The 20,322-nt window shown below is 46.9% G+C and overlaps 1 protein-coding gene across 26 annotated transcripts in view; it reads right to left on the bottom strand.

The window, feature by feature from the left end:
- Window positions 1-20,322, bottom strand: part of Mical2 (microtubule associated monooxygenase, calponin and LIM domain containing 2) — a 184,717-nt gene that overhangs the window by 81,407 nt on the left and 82,988 nt on the right. For all 26 annotated transcript variants that reach the window (XR_010055211.1, XM_063269404.1, XM_063269413.1 and 23 more), the window contains 9 exons: window positions 15,944-16,044; window positions 12,435-12,692; window positions 11,272-11,387; window positions 10,362-10,488; window positions 9,672-9,762; window positions 8,474-8,621; window positions 7,441-7,640; window positions 7,061-7,167; window positions 381-449 (listed from right to left, as the gene is read on the bottom strand). Coding sequence is in view for 25 of the 26 variants with exons in the window: in XM_063269404.1 (XP_063125474.1) it covers window positions 381-449; window positions 7,061-7,167; window positions 7,441-7,640; window positions 8,474-8,621; window positions 9,672-9,762; window positions 10,362-10,488; window positions 11,272-11,387; window positions 12,435-12,692; window positions 15,944-16,044 (1,217 nt within the window). In the remaining variant the exon portion in view is untranslated. The remainder of the gene's footprint in view (window positions 1-380; window positions 450-7,060; window positions 7,168-7,440; window positions 7,641-8,473; window positions 8,622-9,671; window positions 9,763-10,361; window positions 10,489-11,271; window positions 11,388-12,434; window positions 12,693-15,943; window positions 16,045-20,322) is intronic.

Raw genomic sequence — 20,322 nt, 5'->3', positions numbered from 1 at the left:
CAAAAGGCAGTAAAAAATGCAGAGGGCCTGCTGGTATCTCTTTCCTACTTAGTGTAATTAAAAATTCAATATTAATTAGCTATAGTATATAGATCATCTTATAAACTTACAAGCCCTGCAAAGTATCAAGCAGTTTGGCTGTATCAGCACATTTGACAGACATACCCCTCATCCCAGGGAGGCTTCATTGTCAGCTAGGAAGAAGCAAAGTGGGGATCAGAACACCGACTTTGCTTTTCTATCAAACTGAGCCTGGATCCCGGTGGCTCACAAGAGAAAAAAACTAAACAGGACTCGGGCTAGTGACATAGCCAAGCACACCCAAGCCACTGGTCCTCAGGACATGGACCTTTGAATGAGCTGAGCCCGAGCACACAGACCTCTTCCAGGTTGTTGAAGCCTTGCCGCCTCCTCTTGTTCACGTCATTCTCTTCAGTCTGGGCGTCTACCTGCAATGGCCAAGAAAACATGGTGAGCTCCGGGCCGTGGACAGTGTTTGAACTGGAAGCACAGAAGGATGCATGCTTGTTTGGAAACAGCTGTCAGCCTAACGGTAGACATGGAGAAAGATGGCCCCATATCAACAAGTGCTGGCATGGGGTTACAGTCAGGCACAGTGGAGAGTGTTTCTACTCCATCTCCAGAATCCCTGTGACACAGGCAGGGTAGGCCTCTTCTCTATCCCAGTGGCTTTTGGCTCAGAGGGGGGTTAATCATGTGCCTAAGGTCAGAGCCAGGCCTGGCTGGGTGATAGCTTTTGTGTGAACTGTCTTGTGGAAACCACCAGACTTCCTATGCTACCTGGGCCTCCCATGAAGACACTGGACAGGTTTACCTGCAAGGAACATTCTTAGGAGTTCCAGGGCTTTGGTGTCAAATTAAACCTGCAATCCAGGTACCATTATATGATTTAATTCATTTCAAATAAACATTAGATCCGACCTGAGGACTAGAGATCAAATGTCCAGTTTGCCAAGGCCAATTCAGATTTGCTGACTCCCCCGCACACTGTAACACTTCATTGACACACTCCCTTTCACAGATATTACCCAGCTGGCCAGATAACATCTCATAGCTCACTCCCTGCTCTGAACAATCAACCAAGGCCTAGGAAACTGGCCTAGACGCATGAGGAGAGCTGTAAGGACTGAGCTGTCACTGTGGCCTTGGATAGGGGTGGAGGCTGAACATAGTAACTTCTTAACATGAATCTTTGATCCCGGATTAGGTCTACTTCCTAAGGATAAATATCTTAACTGTCAGCTTCCAGTGGCTTGGACTTTCTCCCGGGGAGTCTGGAGTCGGACCCACAGAGCATGTATCAGTCTACATGGATTCTCCTACACTCTGACTTCCTCCATGGCATAGCCACATCCCAGCCTTTCAAACACCATCCGTGTAGGAAGAAGTGCTCTAGGTTCGCCGTACACCTAGGCATAATACCCATCCAGGCCTTGGCGTGGCTCGGCCCCAGAAGGGTTGTTTTAGGCTTGGCTATTCTGAAATAGCAGTCTCAGCACTGAGTCTACTAGGCATCACTCAAGTGTAGTAAACACCCTCACACGGACACGAACTCGCACACACATGCAGACACACACACACACACACACACACACACACACACACACACACACGCATGTGCACGCACACAACTGCCATGTTCACCAACTCCATTAAAAAAACAACCATAGTTTAGTCATGGAAATTTGTTTAAAAATTTGACCAGGGCACCATCAAACAACAGATCAGAGGGCCCCGCCTCCCTTCAACATTTCCTTCAGCTTCTCATAAATCACTATTTTGTGAATGGAAATAATCTCAGTCTAAATGCTTGGGCAAACACCAAGAGAAACAGATGACCTTATTTTCAACAATATTGGGTTTTAGAGACTCAGGCTGTTTGGGCTCCCGGCTCCACCGACTGTGAATGCCACTTAGGCCCAGAGACTGGAGCTGTGAAAGTACAGAATGTCCCATCAACAAGAATGCTCGGTGCATAATCTTAGAGTTCTCTTTGTATTTTTGTTTCCACTTTCAATGAGGACTTGGCTTTTCTCACAAAGAGCAATGCATGCGACTCTCTCTTTTATACTTCTCAGCCTAGGGTGGGTCTATTCACACAACGGGAGCCTGGCTAGACCCCATCCAGACATGTGACCTATGGGCTCACACAATGCACTCCACGGTGGCGGGCCCAGTCAGCAGCTCCTAAAAAGATCCCAGATCTTCTGGGAGAATAAATGGAGTACAAGGGGGCAACCTCTGCTTCTTCGATGCCGTCACGAGGACTCTGGGAAATAAAATGCTGCCTGCAAGGGAAGGTTAGCAGTGTGTACGTCCAAACAATGCTTACTTTCTCCGTTGGAAAAATGCTACTGAGATGTAGGCAGAGACAAAAGAAAAATTAAAATGTAGAGATCTATTTATGTTTCTCACCAGAAGCCAAGGCCTCTAACCCAGAGCCCTTTTCTTCAGTGCTGTAGCAACTGGTATGTTGCCATGCTCCACTAAATAACCCCCACCCATGCTCCTGCAAACGAGCCTGATTAAACTCAGTGGGATATGAACATGAACACAAATGTGAACACAGACACACACATGACAGTCGGAGGGGACTGGTTGGGAAGAGGAGGGGCTTCTGTGGGAATGGGGGTGGATGCGATAAAAATAAATTACATACATATATGAAATTACCAAAGAACAAATAAAATTACCTTTTACCAAAAGCCTCTAATCACTATGGACTTTATTATGCTTGACAAAGAACCAGAAGCATAAGGAAAAGGCAAATATTTCTCATGGCCAGGCGGAGAGAACATGAGAATAAACAAATGACTTACTTTCTCTTCCTATTAATTTTCCAGCTCTTTCACCCTAGGAACCCTTTCTTATCATAATTTTTCAAGGGTTTGAAAAAGCTGATGTGCCAAAAGCCATTTATTAAACCAAATGACTTCCCTCTTTAAAAAATAACCTGTGGCATGTATCTGTTAGTCAGGTTATTAATGTGACTAGCAGAGGACAGCCATGTCCCCACACATCCTGAGTTGTTTGACTCAACTCAAACAACCTTTATATTTAGTTAGCTGGTCTAGCCTAACCCTGGCTCACAGAAAGGAGGATTGGTCATTGTAGGTAATGGCCTCGCTGAGTTGAGTGTCAGCTATGATATTTAAAATGAGGACCAGTGACACTAGTAAGAAAGCATATTCTTCAAGGAATCATGGACTCACAGGTGCTGCTCCATGTCTAGAGGCCATCAGAAAGTCACCTACCTAATTTGGCCTTTGTTTCCTCACCTATAAGAAAGAGTCTTACACTGTCTACTCAGAAGCTATCAGGAAGGTTGGTGAAATCACAGGATGTAAAATGCTTCTTAAAGTAGAAATTTGCTGCACAAGTGTTAGTACTATTAGCAACAAAAATTTAAATATCTGAGTTCTAGTTCTTACTTTTTTTTTTGGTTCTTTTTTTCGGAGCTGGGGACCAAACCCAGGGCCTTGCGCTTCCTAGGCAAGCGCTCAACCACTGAGCTAAATCCCCAACCCTCTAGTTCTTACTTTGATAGTACCTATATAACTTTCTAAAATTTAATATCTCCAAATCCAAGTTTCGCTACTCATTACATTATAAGCACACCATGTTCCCAATCTTCCTCCAAAAATATGTAGATGGGTGGATTGGTAGTACATGGGTCGGTGCATTATGGGTGGATAAATGGATGGGTTTGTGTATGCATAGATGAATGGATACATGGTTGGGAGGTTGGGTACATAGATGGTTGGTTGGGTGGATTGGTTGATGGATAGGTGGGTGGGTGAATGGACTGATGGATAGATGTTTAGGTGGATGGATGGATGGATGCATGCATGCATGCCTGAATGAGTAGGTGGAGAAGTGGGTGGGTGAGTGGATGGATAGGAGAAAGGACGGGTGAATAGAGTGATAAATATGCAGGTAGACAGATGGATGGGCGGGTAGATGGATGGGTAGATGGATAAGTGGATGGGTGAATGGATTGATGGACAGATGAGTAGGTAGATAGATGGGTGGTGAGCAGACTAGATAGATAGAAGAAGCACCTTTTAAAGCTCTCTTGGCCCTCTGAAAAAGATCTGTGCAGAAAGAACAAGGTGTTAGAGCAGCAGCATCTGGACCACTCTGACCACACACAGAAGAGTCATGCTATATGAAATTCACCCCTACCAGGGCCAAGTGCTGGCAGATCAGGACCTAGCAAACATGGAAAATCTCTGGGCTAGCTAGCTGGTCTTTGGAATGGGCATTCTAGAGCATGTGATGATTTTGTTAGGTCTCACAAGAAATGAGCTCAAGATGAAAGAAACTAGAGGTATCCTCATGTGCAAACAATTTAACAAGGACAATGACTGACTGTAGTGTCCATAAAAGTAGTCATCACCCAGGAGTAGAAGGTCTAGGAGAGTCCAAAGGAGCACAGATGTGCAGGAGTATGTGCGGATCTGTGTGAGTACAGGAAAGGCAAGAGGCTGAAAATGTGGGTTCAGATGCCACCTACTTGCAAAGTGACAAAAGTTTAGGAACTCCCAAGAACTTTCATCATATAGTAGGAAGTGTTTAGATGATGACCAGGATCAGGGGCAGACTGTACAAGTGGTCCAAAGACTTCTAGAGGAAACGTCATTCCTAGTCTTCTTTTTCCAGGCATGAACCACCCAATCTTTATTGTTTAGCAACCCTGATTGAAGTACTCTTTCTCAAAGTAAGTCCCTAATGGGGAAAATGCCTTCTAGTCTGCTTGGAATTGGCATGTCTGACTGAGATTTGAATGTTGTCCGTAAGATACAAGGAGAGAAGAAAGGAGAATTGAATCCTAAAAGTGAAACCTGGAGGGAGAGAGATTGTTAAGACCGACTCAGCAGGGCCCAGTGAAGTCTTTGAGGAATAAGATGTAGCACTGTGGATGGACTGGACAGACGGAAAGGTTAGGATGTTTCTCTGGAAGCTGAGACATCAGGGAGACATAGCGGGGAATGCTGAATACAGATGCCCTCATCAAGGTTGCAGGCATCATGGGGCAGATGGGCTATGAGATAGAATGGTCCAGGCATGGCCTAACCTAAATTTGTATTCCCCGATTCCACAAGCTCCCATGCTGGCGGGGTACATGTCTGTTGTATCAATATCTGTGTGGCATAGCAGAGGTGGAGTCACATGTATGCATGTATGGTTCTTAGTGTCATCTATGGGACTCAGCTTCTCATTGCCTCCCAACTAACATCACTTCAGCATGCTCCATGCCTGGATACACAACAAAGGCCTTCATAAACGAACAAGTAGAGTGCAGGAGACAAAGCAATAAAGTATAACTCAGCAATAAAACATGTGTGACCCCAAGGCCTCACCTGGTCTCTGTGGTCCCTGGCTTGTATCTACATGTGAACATTCTATCCCCCATGGAGATGCAAGATGGTTGAAATTAAGAGTATCAGACTTTTGGCTTCTCTGAACCACACCAGAAGATGCAAATTGTCTAACACCATACATTGAATTCAGAGGCGTCCAACCCATGGCTTGTAGGTTGTGACAACATGCACATGTTTATTTCGTGTGACTATGACACTCTGCTCCCATATGCAAATTTCACACTCAAGAAATGCATAATTGAGTTGCAAAAAATTGCCATTAGCAAGGTATGATAATGTATACTTTTAATCTCAGTAGAGGTGGGCAGAGGCAGGTGGATGTCTGTGAGTTTGAGGTCAGCTTGTTCTATATAGTGAGACTCTGTCTCAAAAAAAGTCTTATTTAAGTTTGAATTAAGTTCACAATTTTGTGTTAGATTACATTCATAGCTACCCTGGGGTACACTCCTACCTTCAGGCCACAAGTTGGATATCATGAATAAAATGATAATCATTCTTTTTTTTTTTTTTTTGGTTCTATTTTTCGGAGCTGGGGACCGAACCCAGGGCCTTGCGCTTCCTAGGCAAGCGCTCTACCACTGAGCTAAATCCCCAACCCCATGATAATCATTCTTTAGACATGTGGTCCCCAAACTGTATAGCTAAGTATCCTATGAGTCCATCGTGAACCCAGAGGAATGGCAGGACACTCAGTGATATCTGTCAGACATCTTGAAAAATACTGATTTTTTTTTTTTTTTTGGACTTAACTGCTTAGGAAATAGAACAAGCATTTACCCTCTTGTCTGGGAACACTGTAAAAACAAAAGCCATAGTCACTAAGGGTGTTATAAATCTGGAAAGTTCTAGAGCCTCATTCCACCCTGGGCTTGTGCTGGTTAAGCTTTTGCCAATTTGGCACAAAGTAGAGTCACCCCACGGAGGGAATTCCAACTGAGAAAATGTCTCCGTCAGACTGGCTGAATGTTGACAAGTCTGTGGGGCATTCTCTTGACTGATGACTGAGGTTGGAGGGCCCAGCCTGCTGAGGACAGTACCACCGCAGAGCAAGCGGATCTGGGTTGTATAAGAAAGCAGGCAAGTGATGGAGAGTGAGCCCTCCTCCATGGCGTCTTCAGTTCCTGCCTCCAGATTCCTGCCCTGAGCGTCTGCTCTGGTGTCCTTTGATGATGGACTGTAACATGTGGAAGTGTAAACCAAACAAACCCTCTCCTCCCCCATGTCAGTCTGGTTAGTGTTTAATCGTGATAACAGAGAAGCAAACTAGGACTGGACTCAAGGACAAGAACCCCACATTATTCACATCTGTGTAATTGCTCTCATCATCAAAATGACTAAAAGCCACAGCCTTAAAGCTAGTGGTGCATGATGAATGAACAAATTAATTTAATGAGTAGAAGTGTGAGAATATAGAATATATGTACCCTTCCCATTAACCAATGTTCGTCATACCCCTGATCTGAACTGTCTAATGACATAAAAATGAGCTTCGACTTACTGTCCAGGGGGTAGAGCTAACTGAGTTCACTCTTAAGACATGCACCTGCTAAGCTATGTGTATATCTCTGGAGTCCTGATGTATGTAGTTTGTCAACATAAACAGACCTGGACATGAGATTCTCCTTCCTGTAACAGAATACCGGCCTGGAACTTACCCGTGGGGTTCTCTTTCTGGGCAATGTGAGGTTGAGATAGTTATTCTGAAAGAATGTTTTGCCCAAGCCAAAGTCAGCATTTTCTCCGTAGTTTTTACGCCGGGAATCTGTTGAGAAGTAAAAGCAATGTTGGTGTTGGCATCCAAGACCAGGTGGTGGCGATGTAACCTGTGGGTGCCATTGTATCAAGGCTCTTTGAAAAGAATCCCCTCACCCTAGCCTTTATAAAGTTTTAAGTGGTTGAAGGGTGTGGGATGATCACTATATTTCTTCAGGGGTCACCCTTGTTTGGTCTCTGTGTCTGGTAGCTGCAGAGTGGAGGCAGACTTGGGCTGGAGGACAGAGAAAACACTAGCTACTAGACAAGTCTCCATGCTTACCCATGGGTCTCAGGGGAGTACCCCGGAAGAGCTCATAGAACTTGGAGAGGTACATGACCATGCTGAGCTTGTCGGGCTCCTGGGTAGATGCCATCTCTTTGCCCGTGGTCACAGGCAGGATCCCAAACTCACGCTTGGCCACATCAAATGCCAGTTGGTTGTTCTCCACAACGTCATTCTCATTCAGAGAGTCGAAGTTGCTGGAGGATCAACATCAGGTAAAGTTCATGGTGAGTTAGGATGACTTGCTCATAAGAAGCACAGTGGGGTGACGACTCTTCCAGCCCAATGGAGCCCCAACCTCAAGCCCAGGAACATGCCTCGCTCATGAAGGAACTGAATCAAACATGGACCGTGATCATACCACTGACTGGGCTGAAATGATTTAGCTCTTTGGAAAATGTAAGAGTTATCTTAATTACTTCTCTTATTCATTTTAATTGCTATAGTAACAGAAGGTTTCTCAAACCAATCAAATCATACATATCATGTAGAGGCGAGATTCCCATCTCCTTACTGCAGATGGCTTTGGTATGTTCTCGCCAGTGCTTTAGGAAGAGTCTGTGGGAGTCTGTGCTGCTCCCTGTGTCAATAAGTATTGTTCTTTGGACAACACGAAAGGGTTTCTAGAATGCCATTTCACCTTCCAGTTGACCCTGCCATCTTGCCAACACACAATCTAGAAGATTCCATAAATAATCTGATGAATATGGGTATCAGAAAAATGCTTCTTTGGTTGAGTTAGGTCTCTCTTCTACTTCCTTTCTTGTGGGTGGGGCTTTGAAACAGGCTCAAGTTTCCAAAGTGTGGCTATTAGGGTTGGGGGCCAAGTGGAGAGAGATAACCACTAATCCTGTGCTGAGTGTCATGCACTAGGGACACCTGGCAAACATGTTGCTGTCCAAACGAGAATGAAAAACAAGTTTTAGAAAACAACCCAAATAGAAACTTGCAGAGAGAAATACTGAGCTGGGTTGGGGGACTTTCCACCCAGAGAAGGCTGGGGTCCCTTGTGTTGAGGGTCCACACTCACATCAGCTCTGGCCGGAAGCTGTGGATGATGGCACACAGGGCCAAGCCGCTGCGCCAGGATGTGGTCAGGTCAGTGACTCTGACATGCTGGTAACCCTTGGTCTGCTGCTGGCACCAGGTTAAGAGCTTGTTAGGCCGGATGTCTGACTCTGTGGGAAAGATACAGGTGGTGAGATAGTTCAGTCTGACCATCAATCACTCTCACTGCCATTAGGGCTGGGAACCCGGAAGAGTGGATAATATAAATGTAACCCTGATGGCCACTGTACAGGGCCTGGGTCAACTGGAAGCACACTGTCTAACAGCACTGTCCCTAGGGACAATGGCAGGGTCCAGGGTTAGAGGCTAAGAACATAGACCCTGCATTCCCTGGGTGACACCAATGACTTGGGGTTGTCATGGGTAGAGGAGCTCATGACCAAGTTTGTTGCAAGCTAGCCCAGGAAGGAGACCTCTCTAAAGAAAGTGTCTGGGGATGTGTATTTGAGCTGGCTATAGAAGAAAGTCTAGAAATTAATCAGACAGAGGCATTCCAGGAAAACAGGAAGGAGTGACGGCAAAGAATGTGGAGACCCTGCCATGCTTGTGTAAAAGTAAAACAGTATCTGTACACGTTATAAAAACAGTTGTGTAACAGTTGTAAAACAGTTGTGCAACAGGAAAAGTTGTAAAACTATAAACAGTGTTTTATAGCAGCTGGGCATGCGGTGTGTGCAGGGAAGGGAGGGAGAGGCTGGGCAGACAGAGGTAGCTGGAGTGTCCCTGGGTAGGACAGGGGAGGGGCCTGAGAGAAGCTGGCTACTGGGGAGCTACTCATTGAACCATCCCTCCCCTACCTCTGCAGCCAGTGTGTGTCAGGATTAGGAAGATCACAAGAAGGGTAAAAGCTCAGGAATCTGTCTGTGGTCTAGTTGGGGAGACAGGATCTCACTCCAGAAACAAGAGGCAAAGGAAAACCAGCTCGATGGAGCTGCCTACAGTGGGCTTTCCTCTGCTACGTGCTCGGCAGCTGACTGCATGCCCTAACTCTGATAATCCTGTCTCACCATTGCTCTTACAGATGTGGACGCTGAAGGACAAAGAGGAGAGGCAGCTGTTAAGGTCACACAGGTAATGGGGCAGAGCCAAGCGGGCTGGGGGGTCTGAGCAAGCTTCATCCCTTGCTCTGCTTGTCTCAGGGTCCCAGAAGGGCAACTCACCCCGCCTGGAGAGGCTGGCAGATCTCCTCACTGAGCCCCATCTCTCGAGAGGGAAGCGGTCCATCTCCTTAGTGATGTACAAATGCTTCACCTATGAGTAGAAGAACTCGAGTCTGCCCACCAGTTCCCGGATCCTGTGTCCCGCGCTCCAGATCCCCTGTTATTACTTCCTTCTGGGGTTGGCTGACATGGCTTGCAGCACACACCACAGGCCTGAACTGTCCTCCCAAATGTGGGAGAACTGACAGTGAATTCTAACTAGCTAATAAGAACCTGCGCTAATCTCTGTCCTGTTAGTTGAAGAAGGTAAGGTTTGGGTAGATAAAATCCCCAGAATAAATGAAGTCTAGGCCCGAGCATGGTAAGGAGCTATCTAGGAAAGTGGATTATTTTTGACACAGACATAATCAGTGTCACATTTGTACAGTAGCAAATTAACACACGAAAGCATAGGCAAACATGCAAATACACACAGAGGTGTGCAGCACGTGTGGTCTAGCTCCCTCCTATAGGCTATAAGGAGTGCTGCCTCTGTTGAACCCCTGCATCTTCTGGGGAAAAGAATGGGCTCCACCCCTGGGCTAGCATGCTTTGGGGGCCACAGCTCCAGGAATGTGACAGTTTGTGAGTCTATTACTTTTCCTGTCAGGTCACCACAGGGGCTTGAGGCAGACTTGGGAGTGCGCTTACCTGGTGAGGCCTGACACAGTGCACGTTGAGGTTTGGGTACCGTGTGGCTGGGTCCAATGTGTACTGCTCAAAATTTTTGTTGATGTTCTCAGGGGTTGTCTGAGGTAACAGCCGGTAAAGACTCTCTCTGCCGGGAGTCAGAGCCCAGAGGTCAGGGGTGGCTCTTGCCAGCGCGGGCCCTTGCTCCTACACACCCCTCTTCCCTGGTCTCCCTGGGTATGTTTGTATAGTCCTCCCCTGCAATGTCTGACACACTCCCGAGAGCTACAAAATGTGGGGAGAGACAAAGACGGGGAGAGAGGCAAAGTATCCAAGTGGCGGGGATGTGGTCTCCCTTACCAGGCAGGAGGAGGCAGAAGTATAGGGCCAGCATTTCTGGTTCAGCTAAAGCCTCTGCCCAGCCATGCTGCTACTGCGGCTTGCCCCTGTGGTCATAGTGATCCACAGCCAAGGCCATCAAAAGCCTGTCTCCCATATCAGTACTAACTCTCCCAAGTCAGCCATCTGTTCATGGCCAGAGCAAGGACCTGGGAGACAGCCAGGACCTCAACTGTAGGAGAGACCTGTTAAGTCACAGAACCCTTATTCAGGACAGGACACTGTGCAATGTCCTTGAAGACTTCCTTAAACAAACCTCTTGGGCCTTGTGTGGATAAGAAAAGTCATAGAGGCACAATTTAGAACTAGCCATGTCAAGATCTGTCTCTACTCTCCAGGTCCTAAGACACCGGACACAGAGAAACTCAGAGAAGGAAATGGATTGTGACACAGAGTGTCCTTGGAGACCCTCAGATCATATCAGGCCACACAAGGGAAGGCGGGTAAGCTCAAAGCTGCAGGACAGCCAGCCTGGCTCTATTCTTTCCTGGGGCTGCTGCGGCCAGCTATGAGCTCTACCTTTAAGACTCACCTTTCAGCTAGCACCTCCAGGGGAGGGGTGCCCTGGTCCCAGCTCTTTACCATCCATGCCGTGTCAAAGGCTGCCAGGAAGCCTCGGGCGCAGCCTGTGCCCATGGGCCAAAACGGCTGTAAAAGAACACATGTAAAATTCTCATAGACTCTAATGACTCCCAGTCTTCTCTCCTATGCTATCCGGCACTGGAAGATTGCCAGCTCTGAGCGAGGGTGTGGGCAGAACTCTACTGCCCACAGCTCGCCAGAATCATGGGTGATTATAACAAAAACATGAAGGGTATAATGGCCCCACATGTAGTGAAGCTCCCTGGGCTACCTGGAAGAGAGAGAAGGGAACCAGGGGATGCTTCGTGACAGTGTGGCCCTTATGATCATTGTAAAGCGTGGGTGGGATTCTCATCTTCCCTTTAGTAAGAGGGGGCAAAAGCTTTGTGGCTGGAAAATGCTGGGGCCTGCCACTAGAGGAGTATGAGGAAGTGGGGGTTGGGAGGGAGACAAGGATAGCAGTGACAGGCCACAATTAGGGTGACCGTGGACTTATCTGGTCAAGCTTGCCCATGATGAACCAAAAGCAGGGTTTACAATCCGACTCTTGGCCCTGGAGAATTTTGCAGACACTGTCCATTTCATATTAAGATGGGATGCTAACCCCAAAATGGCTACCTATCTAAGGATTCTTGAATTTATGGGGGCGAGAGGGAAAGCCATGGCTTCAATCATGGCACTTTGAAAATCTCCTGCGCTGCATCCCCCAGCCCCCAGCCTCCCTCACACTCTGGAAGATCTCTATACTGAAAAGCCCCTTAGGGCCACCCACATGGGTTAACAGGTCCCAGACATGCTTAGGGGGTTCTGTATGTTCTGAGGAAAAACAGCCTTGGGCTCCAGATCGGGGCTGGCTATTTTGTTCTTCAGTTTAGAAGCAGCCCAGAAGAAGCCGGGGAAGGGAGAAAAGGCTTCCTCTACAAGTGAGCTGGCAAATCTCAAAATTCAGCCAAAAGGGCTGGGTCGCAGGCCAGGATGGCCTTGGTAGGGGCTTGCCCTTTGTCTGAGAGCCTGCCCTTCCCTGGGATGTTGGTGGCAGAGCCTGTGAGACTGAGTGCAGACCCATGGATCTGAATTGCAACATGAGTGAAGGGCTCTGAGGTCAGGTAGTACCTCAAGCAGGCTGTCGCCTACAAGGGCCACAAGCAGCTGGTGTGCCTGGCGCTCACGCATCAGGGCTGCGTTCTCCGAGGCATACATGGAGGTGAAGTCGAACATGGCCACGTCAGGCTGCCCGTTGTGATTTATGGCAAAGTCTAAGGATGGCAGCTGGTAATTGGTGGCAAAATCAGCGGCTTCTCTGGCATAGGAGAGCAGGTTGTCCTGGTTCACATTCTCGGCACACAGCAGCATCTCTGTGTCGATGTAGTCCTGAGGAGATGAAAACATACATCAAACCCCCTCCTCTCCAAAGGCCGAGGGCCATGGGGAAGGGTCTTAGAGTAGCGAGGCTCCTTGAAACATAAATAGAGGGTCTGGGAGATGAACCAGTCTGTGAAGCATTTGCTGTGCAAATATGGGGTCTTAAGTTCAAACCCCAGAACGTACGTAAGAAGCCAGGCAGAACAGAGTGTGATTATAATCTCAGTGCTGGGAAGGCACAGACAGGAGGATCCCTGGAGACCTTTGCCAGCCTGCCTAGCCTGACCCGTGAGTTTCTGACCAGTGAGAGACCTTGTCTCAGAAAACAGATTGATGGCTCCCGAGGAATCACTCTGGAAGCTGACATCTGACTTCAACAGACATGCACATATGTGCATACATGTCCACAGGAAGTGTGTGCATAAACACACACACACACACACACACACACACACACACACACTCACACACTCACACACACTTGCACACATGGGAACCCAAACTAGAAAACCAGCGCCCAGGAAATGAACACATAGTGTAGTCATGGCAGTTAGCGCCGTTGTGATTAGGCACCAGTTTGGCTTCAGGCTTCCTGGCATCCAAGGCAAAGGGGAAATGTGATATGAGCTTTCCTTATCGGAAAACGAGGTACAGCAGTTCCTCAGAGGAGGCAAGTGTTTCCTGGCACCGAGTGCTGAAAACTCTATCTCGTGTGGGAATTTAGACAGAGGACACTGGGAACCGTAATGAACAGTGAGTGTACTTGATAATGGCGTCTCCAGCAAACAGGGAGCACACCACGCATGACTGGTTCTGGCAACAGCTTCAAGTACAATTAAGAGACAAAGGAACAAGCCAGTAAGTGTGATTTACTAATGGATGGGGTTACGCTATTGGGGTCCAGATATGCTGTGGTTAGTGGTCAAACAAGACCAGAAAAAAAGGGTGTGTGTGCCATGTCACTCTCTGAATTCCTATCCAGACTCGGTCGTTCACTTTTCTGTGATGCTGGGGACACTGGTGGCTTGGCTGTGAAAGTGGGCACTGTCTTGCTCCTTTGCTGGAGTAAGGGCACCTGGGCTTGGACAATGAGGAATTCATGCCAGTGATGCAGCCAAAGACTGTCAGAGGGCGAAGAGAGAAGACTAGAAGATCTCCAATGTCTATTCTGCTCATCTTCGGCATGAAAAATGGGGTTCAGTCTCCAGCACTGATTAAAACTGGGAGTGCTAGTGCACACCCATAAGTTCAGCGTGTGGGAGATGGAGGCAAAAGGATCAGGAATTCAAGGTCGTCCTCAGCTACAAAATGAGCTCAAGGCCAGCCTGGTGTAGGTGGGACCCTATCGCAGCTGGAATCTGGGCATGTTGTGTAGCCTGATTCTGAGTCTCCATTTTCTCATTCACAGGAGCGTAATTACAAGTTCTCCTCCTTAAAGCTGGAGTGAAAGTGCACACATGAAATGCCCCATGCTGTGCCAGGCTCATAGGACGTGATACTGCTTGCCCCTACTGATTCATAATGCCATGAATGGTGGTGTACTATGAGATGCTAACTGGACCCACGTAAGGTGCCTGTATGGGAGGTCTCGAGACATTTGACTGCCTCTATAACTGGAGTTAGCTTCTGTTTGCATTTCCTGGGGAGCTATGATGTCAAATGCTCTATTTTGGAAAGTTGTATGCCACCCCCGCATAACTGTACCCAGCATTCGCCCACTAGAAGACTGAAGAAGCCACTTCCCCCCGAGAGAAAAAGAGGGCACCGCACACCAGACTGACCAGCCAGCTATGAGCTGGCAGGCTTGGAAGCCCGGTGCTCATAACAGCTGGTATGTGTGAGGGTGGGTTAGGCTAGTTTCACCTGGCCCACCCACAGCTTCTGCCCACAACCCATGCTCTCAGTAGAGGCACAGGGGAGGCCTGGGTTACTCATGCTTCCAGGCCAGATGCCAGTACAAGCTGGCAAGAAGATAGGCACACTGTACTCTGGCAAGCAGCAATGAATGGTTCCAGGCCAGGCAGGACCTGGAGGCAGTTGACCTGGGGCTGTGGGATCGTTATCTTGGAGCTATGATCACGGGAGCTCTAGAAGGATGACGCCTGACCAAAGCCCCTCCTCTCTACCTCCTCACCCATTTTTATCCCTCCATATGTATGTGTCTGTGTAAGCACATGCCATACCCATGCGGTGCCTGTGGAGATCAGAAGAGGACATGATCTCCTGAAACTGGAGTTATAGTAGGTTGGAGTCACCTGATGTAGGTGACAGTAACCAAATTTGGGTCCTCTAGAGGAACAACAAGGGCTCTTAAGCTCTAAGTCACCTCTCTAGTGCCACCTTGTCCTCTCTTTATATTTGACAATGTATGCTCAGCCTGGGGCTCATGCCTGCAGCCTCAGAGCACAGAAGGCTGAGGCGAGAGGAAGGAGAGTTTGACGATAGCCTGGGCTACACAGCAAGACATTAACTAGCTCAGAACAAAAACAAATAAATTAAACAAGAAACAAAGTCACAGAGTGAAAGAGGACAGAAGAACAAGTATCCAAACAAGGCAGGGTGTGGAAGAGTCTTGAAAATCACTAACAACCAGGCCATGTACTAAACATGATGTATGTCCGTGCCTAAATACGCGAGTGTGTGTGTGTGTGTGTGTGTGTGTGTGTGTGTGTGTGTGTGTGTGTGTGTGTACACAATCCCTCAGGTATCCCCACCCTCTACACAGTCATGTCTCAAGAACCCTCTTCAGACAGGAATCAGTCCACTTTGTAGATATAAGATTGAGGTTCAGGGGAAAAAAAAAACCAACATCTTGGCCACCATCCTGAGTGAGCTCAGAGCAGAGCTGTGTCTCTGCTCATCACTGACAGTTCAAATGGTAAGTGCTCCCCATGGCAAAGGGGACAGGGCATGAGAGTCCTAAGTGATAGCATCTCTATATTCCACAAGGACAAGGAGTCCTCATCTCTAAGTTAATGTGACCTCCTTAATGAAGGCATAGGGTCAAATGAATGACATTTGAGGAAGGGAAAGATTCAGCTGGTCATATTCTGGACACAAGGTCTCTCACCACATGTTTGAAACATATCTGTGTGGTTGGGAAGTCACACAGTGACAAAGGCAAGGAAGGTGGCAGACAGGCTCCCTCACCCCCTTGCATAGCCCCTGACAGGCAGTGTCTTCTCCCACATCCCCAGATGCTGCCAGTCCCTGTTGCCCAAGGGAAGACAGGTAAGAAATCACAGCCCACAGGTACATACATTTAGGATGACGCCTTTGTCCAGCAGGCTCTGCTTCTTGGCTGTCATGACAAAGTAGTGGGTACTGTCCTTGTAGTAAACAATGTTCTCAAGATCGATCCCTGAAAGGAGAGACATTCAGACTCAGTTTACCAATCTGCACCTTGCTCCATTCCAGGTCTCATTATGTATATGCAGAAGATGCATATAAGATAAATAATAAAGACATACCAGGCTGTTGGAAGGCAGAAGAGAAGACCAGAAGTCACCCAGGTCAAAGCAGCTAGCTTTTATGGTTACACAAAGACACATTTAAAAACAACACAACCAAACAACATACAAAAACCACAGGTGCCTAGAATTCCTAAGTTAAGTCTAGGCAGAACATGTTATGGGAAACTGGACAAGACCATGGATGTTAAGCAAAAACCAACTTTGAACCCAAGTGCATGCTTCAGGCCCCATCTACTGTGTGCCCCACAGAGCATCTCTACCATGTTCTAGCTTGCAAGAGAAAACCCAGGTCAATGGAACAACATTAGGGGGTTAGAGGCCTAAGGGCATCATGGTGTGTGTGTGTGTGTGTGTGTGTGTGTGTGTGTGTGCGCGCGTGTGTGTGTATGTGTGTGTGCATGTGCCTGTGTATAGGCCAGAAAACAACCAACAGTATCATCTTTTAGGTCCTTACCTTCTTGAGACAGGAGCTATCACTAACCAAAGCTCATCAACAGGACTGGCCAGCCAGTAAGCCTAAGGGATGCTCCTGTCTCTACACCCTAGAGCTGGGATTACAAACATAAACCACCAGGCCCAACGGTTTTATGTGGGTTCTGGGAATTGAATTCACGTCCTCAATGGAGCCATCTCCCCAGGCCCAGATCTCATTTTTTGTTCTTTCCATGGACAGCAAATCATTCCTACATTAGGTTTCTGCATTTAAAATCATGCTACAAGATGATCACTCAACAATGTGTTCTCAAGGGGATGCAGGGAAGCTCAGCCAGAGACACTGGCTTCACCTAAGAACCTGGTGTAGGGCCAGCACTCCGAGTCTTAAGCTCCCTGTGTGTTTACTAGAGCTCAAGACCCTCTGGCTCAGCTTATGTGAAGGGAAGTAACAGCACACGGTGACCTCAAAGCATCCACACAAGGTGTGCTGTGTAACCATAGCAACACCCTTATTACAGTAAAATAGGAAACAGCCATGCATGCAGAGGGCCCCCAAGAGATTCAAAGGAAATTTATTGCTGTCACTGATGTGAGACAATGACTTACAGTGGCAACAACAGCCAAGTTTAAAGGAAGCTCGTGAAACCTTTGGAGAAGCACGCAATGTCCTGTTGTAACCCCTATTTGATGGTCTGCGTATTTATTTTCTTTCTTTCTAAGGGGAAGGAAGGGCTGGAGAGTTAAGTATTAAATCATTCAAAGGATATTATACTCTGGAAAGGAACTATTAAAACTTGTAATAATAAATTGTGGAGGCTCAGAGGGACGTAAGATGGCGAATACCACTGTGGCCTGTAAGAAGCAGAGCCTGGCTCAGCAACTCGGCTGGTTCCTAGGCTGAGCCTTAGAGGAAATGATTCCATGGAGAGCGCTACCCTAACAGGAAATTCCCAGAAGGTGGGGGTCAGAGGCCAAGGCTCTAAACGAACATGTGTGTCTTCCTCTGTTCCAAACACTCATAGTGGAATTGGCCATAGACAGCAATGTGAATGCATGTCTGTGGCTGTGCTGTGAAACCAAAGCCCTTGCTGAAGGGCACTAAACAATATCATTTCCATGTATCATGAAACATGACCCTTCGATTTCCCTCTCCTGTCTGGCCCCTCGAATAAAGACAACCATTCCCATCTCAGAGGCAATACCAGAGCCACATGGTCTTCCACAGTCCTCAGGCTTGGGTGCCAAGAGATGCCACAGTTCCCCAAACCTACCATCATGACTATATTTAAGATATGATACTGAATGAGAAACATGGGTGATATTTAAAATGTGCTAAGAAAAGGAGGATGAGGAGAGGAAGGAGAGGAGGGAGAGGAGGAAAGGGAAGTGGAGGAAGGGGAGGAGGAAGAGGAAGAGGAAGAAGAGGAAGGGGAAGGAAAAGGAGGAGAGGAGGAAGAGGAGGGGGAGGAGAAGGAGGAGGAGGAGGAGGAAGAGGAGGAGGAGGAGGAGGAGGAGGAGGAGGAAACAGAAGGGATACATTGATTAGAACTGGAGTCACGTGAAATTAGCGTGTAGCTGGCTCTGAGGGAAGGTGTCAATACACCAGTACAGGTTGGGCAGAGAGTACTGATGGCTTTCACTTCTTTTATAGACAGGATCTCCTATGTTTAAGGCTGGCCTCAAAGTGACTGTGTAGCTGGTGCTAGCCTTGATCTTCCTGCCTCCACCTTCCAAGTGCTGGGATTACAAGCAAGTGCCTGGTGAGGCTTAATTGAACACTATCATTGCACTGGCTTTTCAAGGAACAATGTACATTTTTAGTCAGGTTATAAAAAAGTCAGTTCTTCTTTGTTTCTCCTCTACTCTCATGAGCACATGTTGATCATTTACTGGCTATCTGGCCACATAGGATATAAGTCTTGGCTTGCTGATCTGCCTCGGACTGTACACCCAGTATTTGGAATATAGCATGTATTCAAAAGAATATCTGTGGTTAGGTGACAACCACAGCCAGAGCATGGTGGGGTGGGTGAGGGTGGGGTCCTTGTCTTGTTTCATAGGGAGGGCCAGCTGATGTGCTGCACAAAGCACCTGGATTCTTCAGGTTCTCCTCTCAGATTATAAGCTCCCTCCTCAGAGGCTCTCCAGCTTCTCATGCTGACCTTGGGCACAGCTTTCCTGAATATCCTGTGTTATATCGCTTTATCCCTCTTTGGGTAGGGGAAACTCCAGGAGGGGTGGGGCTAACATTGACTTTGTACTCCACAATATTGAGCACCGACACATGACAGACACTGAGTTCAAGGCCACTATCTCTCAGCAAAGTCTATTATCTATTTCTACACAAACACCTAGAACATTCTCTCAAGACTCCCTCTTGTCCTTAAAGGGCCTCTGGACATTTACTGTATGGAGAGGAAGCTTTGTTCCCTTTCTCTAGTTCCAGCAACCCTTAGAAGCCAGCAGGCCTGTGAACAGTTCAGAAATTTTGGGCAAGGGACTAGGCAGATGGCTTAGTCAGAAAAAAATGCATGATCTGCAAGTATTTCAGAATGGAATTTGATCCCCAGAATCCATGCGTAGGGGAAGGCAGGCATGCATGGTATTGTAACCCTAGTGCTGAGGAGGGCTGAGACAGATCCCTGGGTTCCCAGGGCACTTAACCTAGCTTACTTGTCAAGTATTATGCCAATGAGAGGGCTTTACTCAACAACAGCAAAAAAAAAAAAAAAAGTGGACACCATCTGAAGAATGATGCTATAGGTTGTCCTCTGGTTACTACACATGTATGCACACATGCAAGCTCACACACATACATGTACACTCACAGATACACACATACAACATGCTCAGATATACTCAAACATATACTCAAATATACACACATATACACTCACACATGCACATGCTCATATACCCTCACACACACACTCAGATACACACATACACACACATACACACACAGATATACACACACAGATATACACATGCACACATACATACACACAGACACACACACATACACACAGATATACACATACACACATACATACACACACAGACACACACATATACACACACAGATATACACATACACACACAGACATACACACATACACAGACATACACATACACACACATACATACACACATACACACACACATACACACAGATATACACATACACACACAGACATACACACACAGACACACACATATACACACACAGATATACACATACACACACAGACATACACACATACACAGACATACACATACACACACATACATACACACATACACACACATACACACAGATATACACATACACAGACACACACACACAGACATACACATACACACATACATACATACATACATACACACAGACACACATATATATACATACATACAGACACACGATATACATACATACACACACAGACACACACACATACATACACAGATATACACATACACACACATACATGCACACACAGACACACACATATACACACACAGATATACACATACACACACAGACATACACACACACAGACTCACATACACACACATACATACACACATACACACACATACATACACACATACATACATACACACAGACACACATATATATACATACATACAGACACACGATATACATACATACATACACACACAGACACACACACACATACATACACAGATATACACATACACACACATAC

The sequence above is a fragment of the Rattus norvegicus genome, chromosome 1 (genome assembly GCF_036323735.1).
Source record: "Rattus norvegicus strain BN/NHsdMcwi chromosome 1, GRCr8, whole genome shotgun sequence".
NCBI classification, from domain to species: domain Eukaryota; kingdom Metazoa; phylum Chordata; class Mammalia; order Rodentia; family Muridae; genus Rattus; species Rattus norvegicus.
The sequence above is the reverse complement of the archived record's forward strand: the minus strand, read 5'-3'. Positions and strand labels throughout refer to the sequence as shown.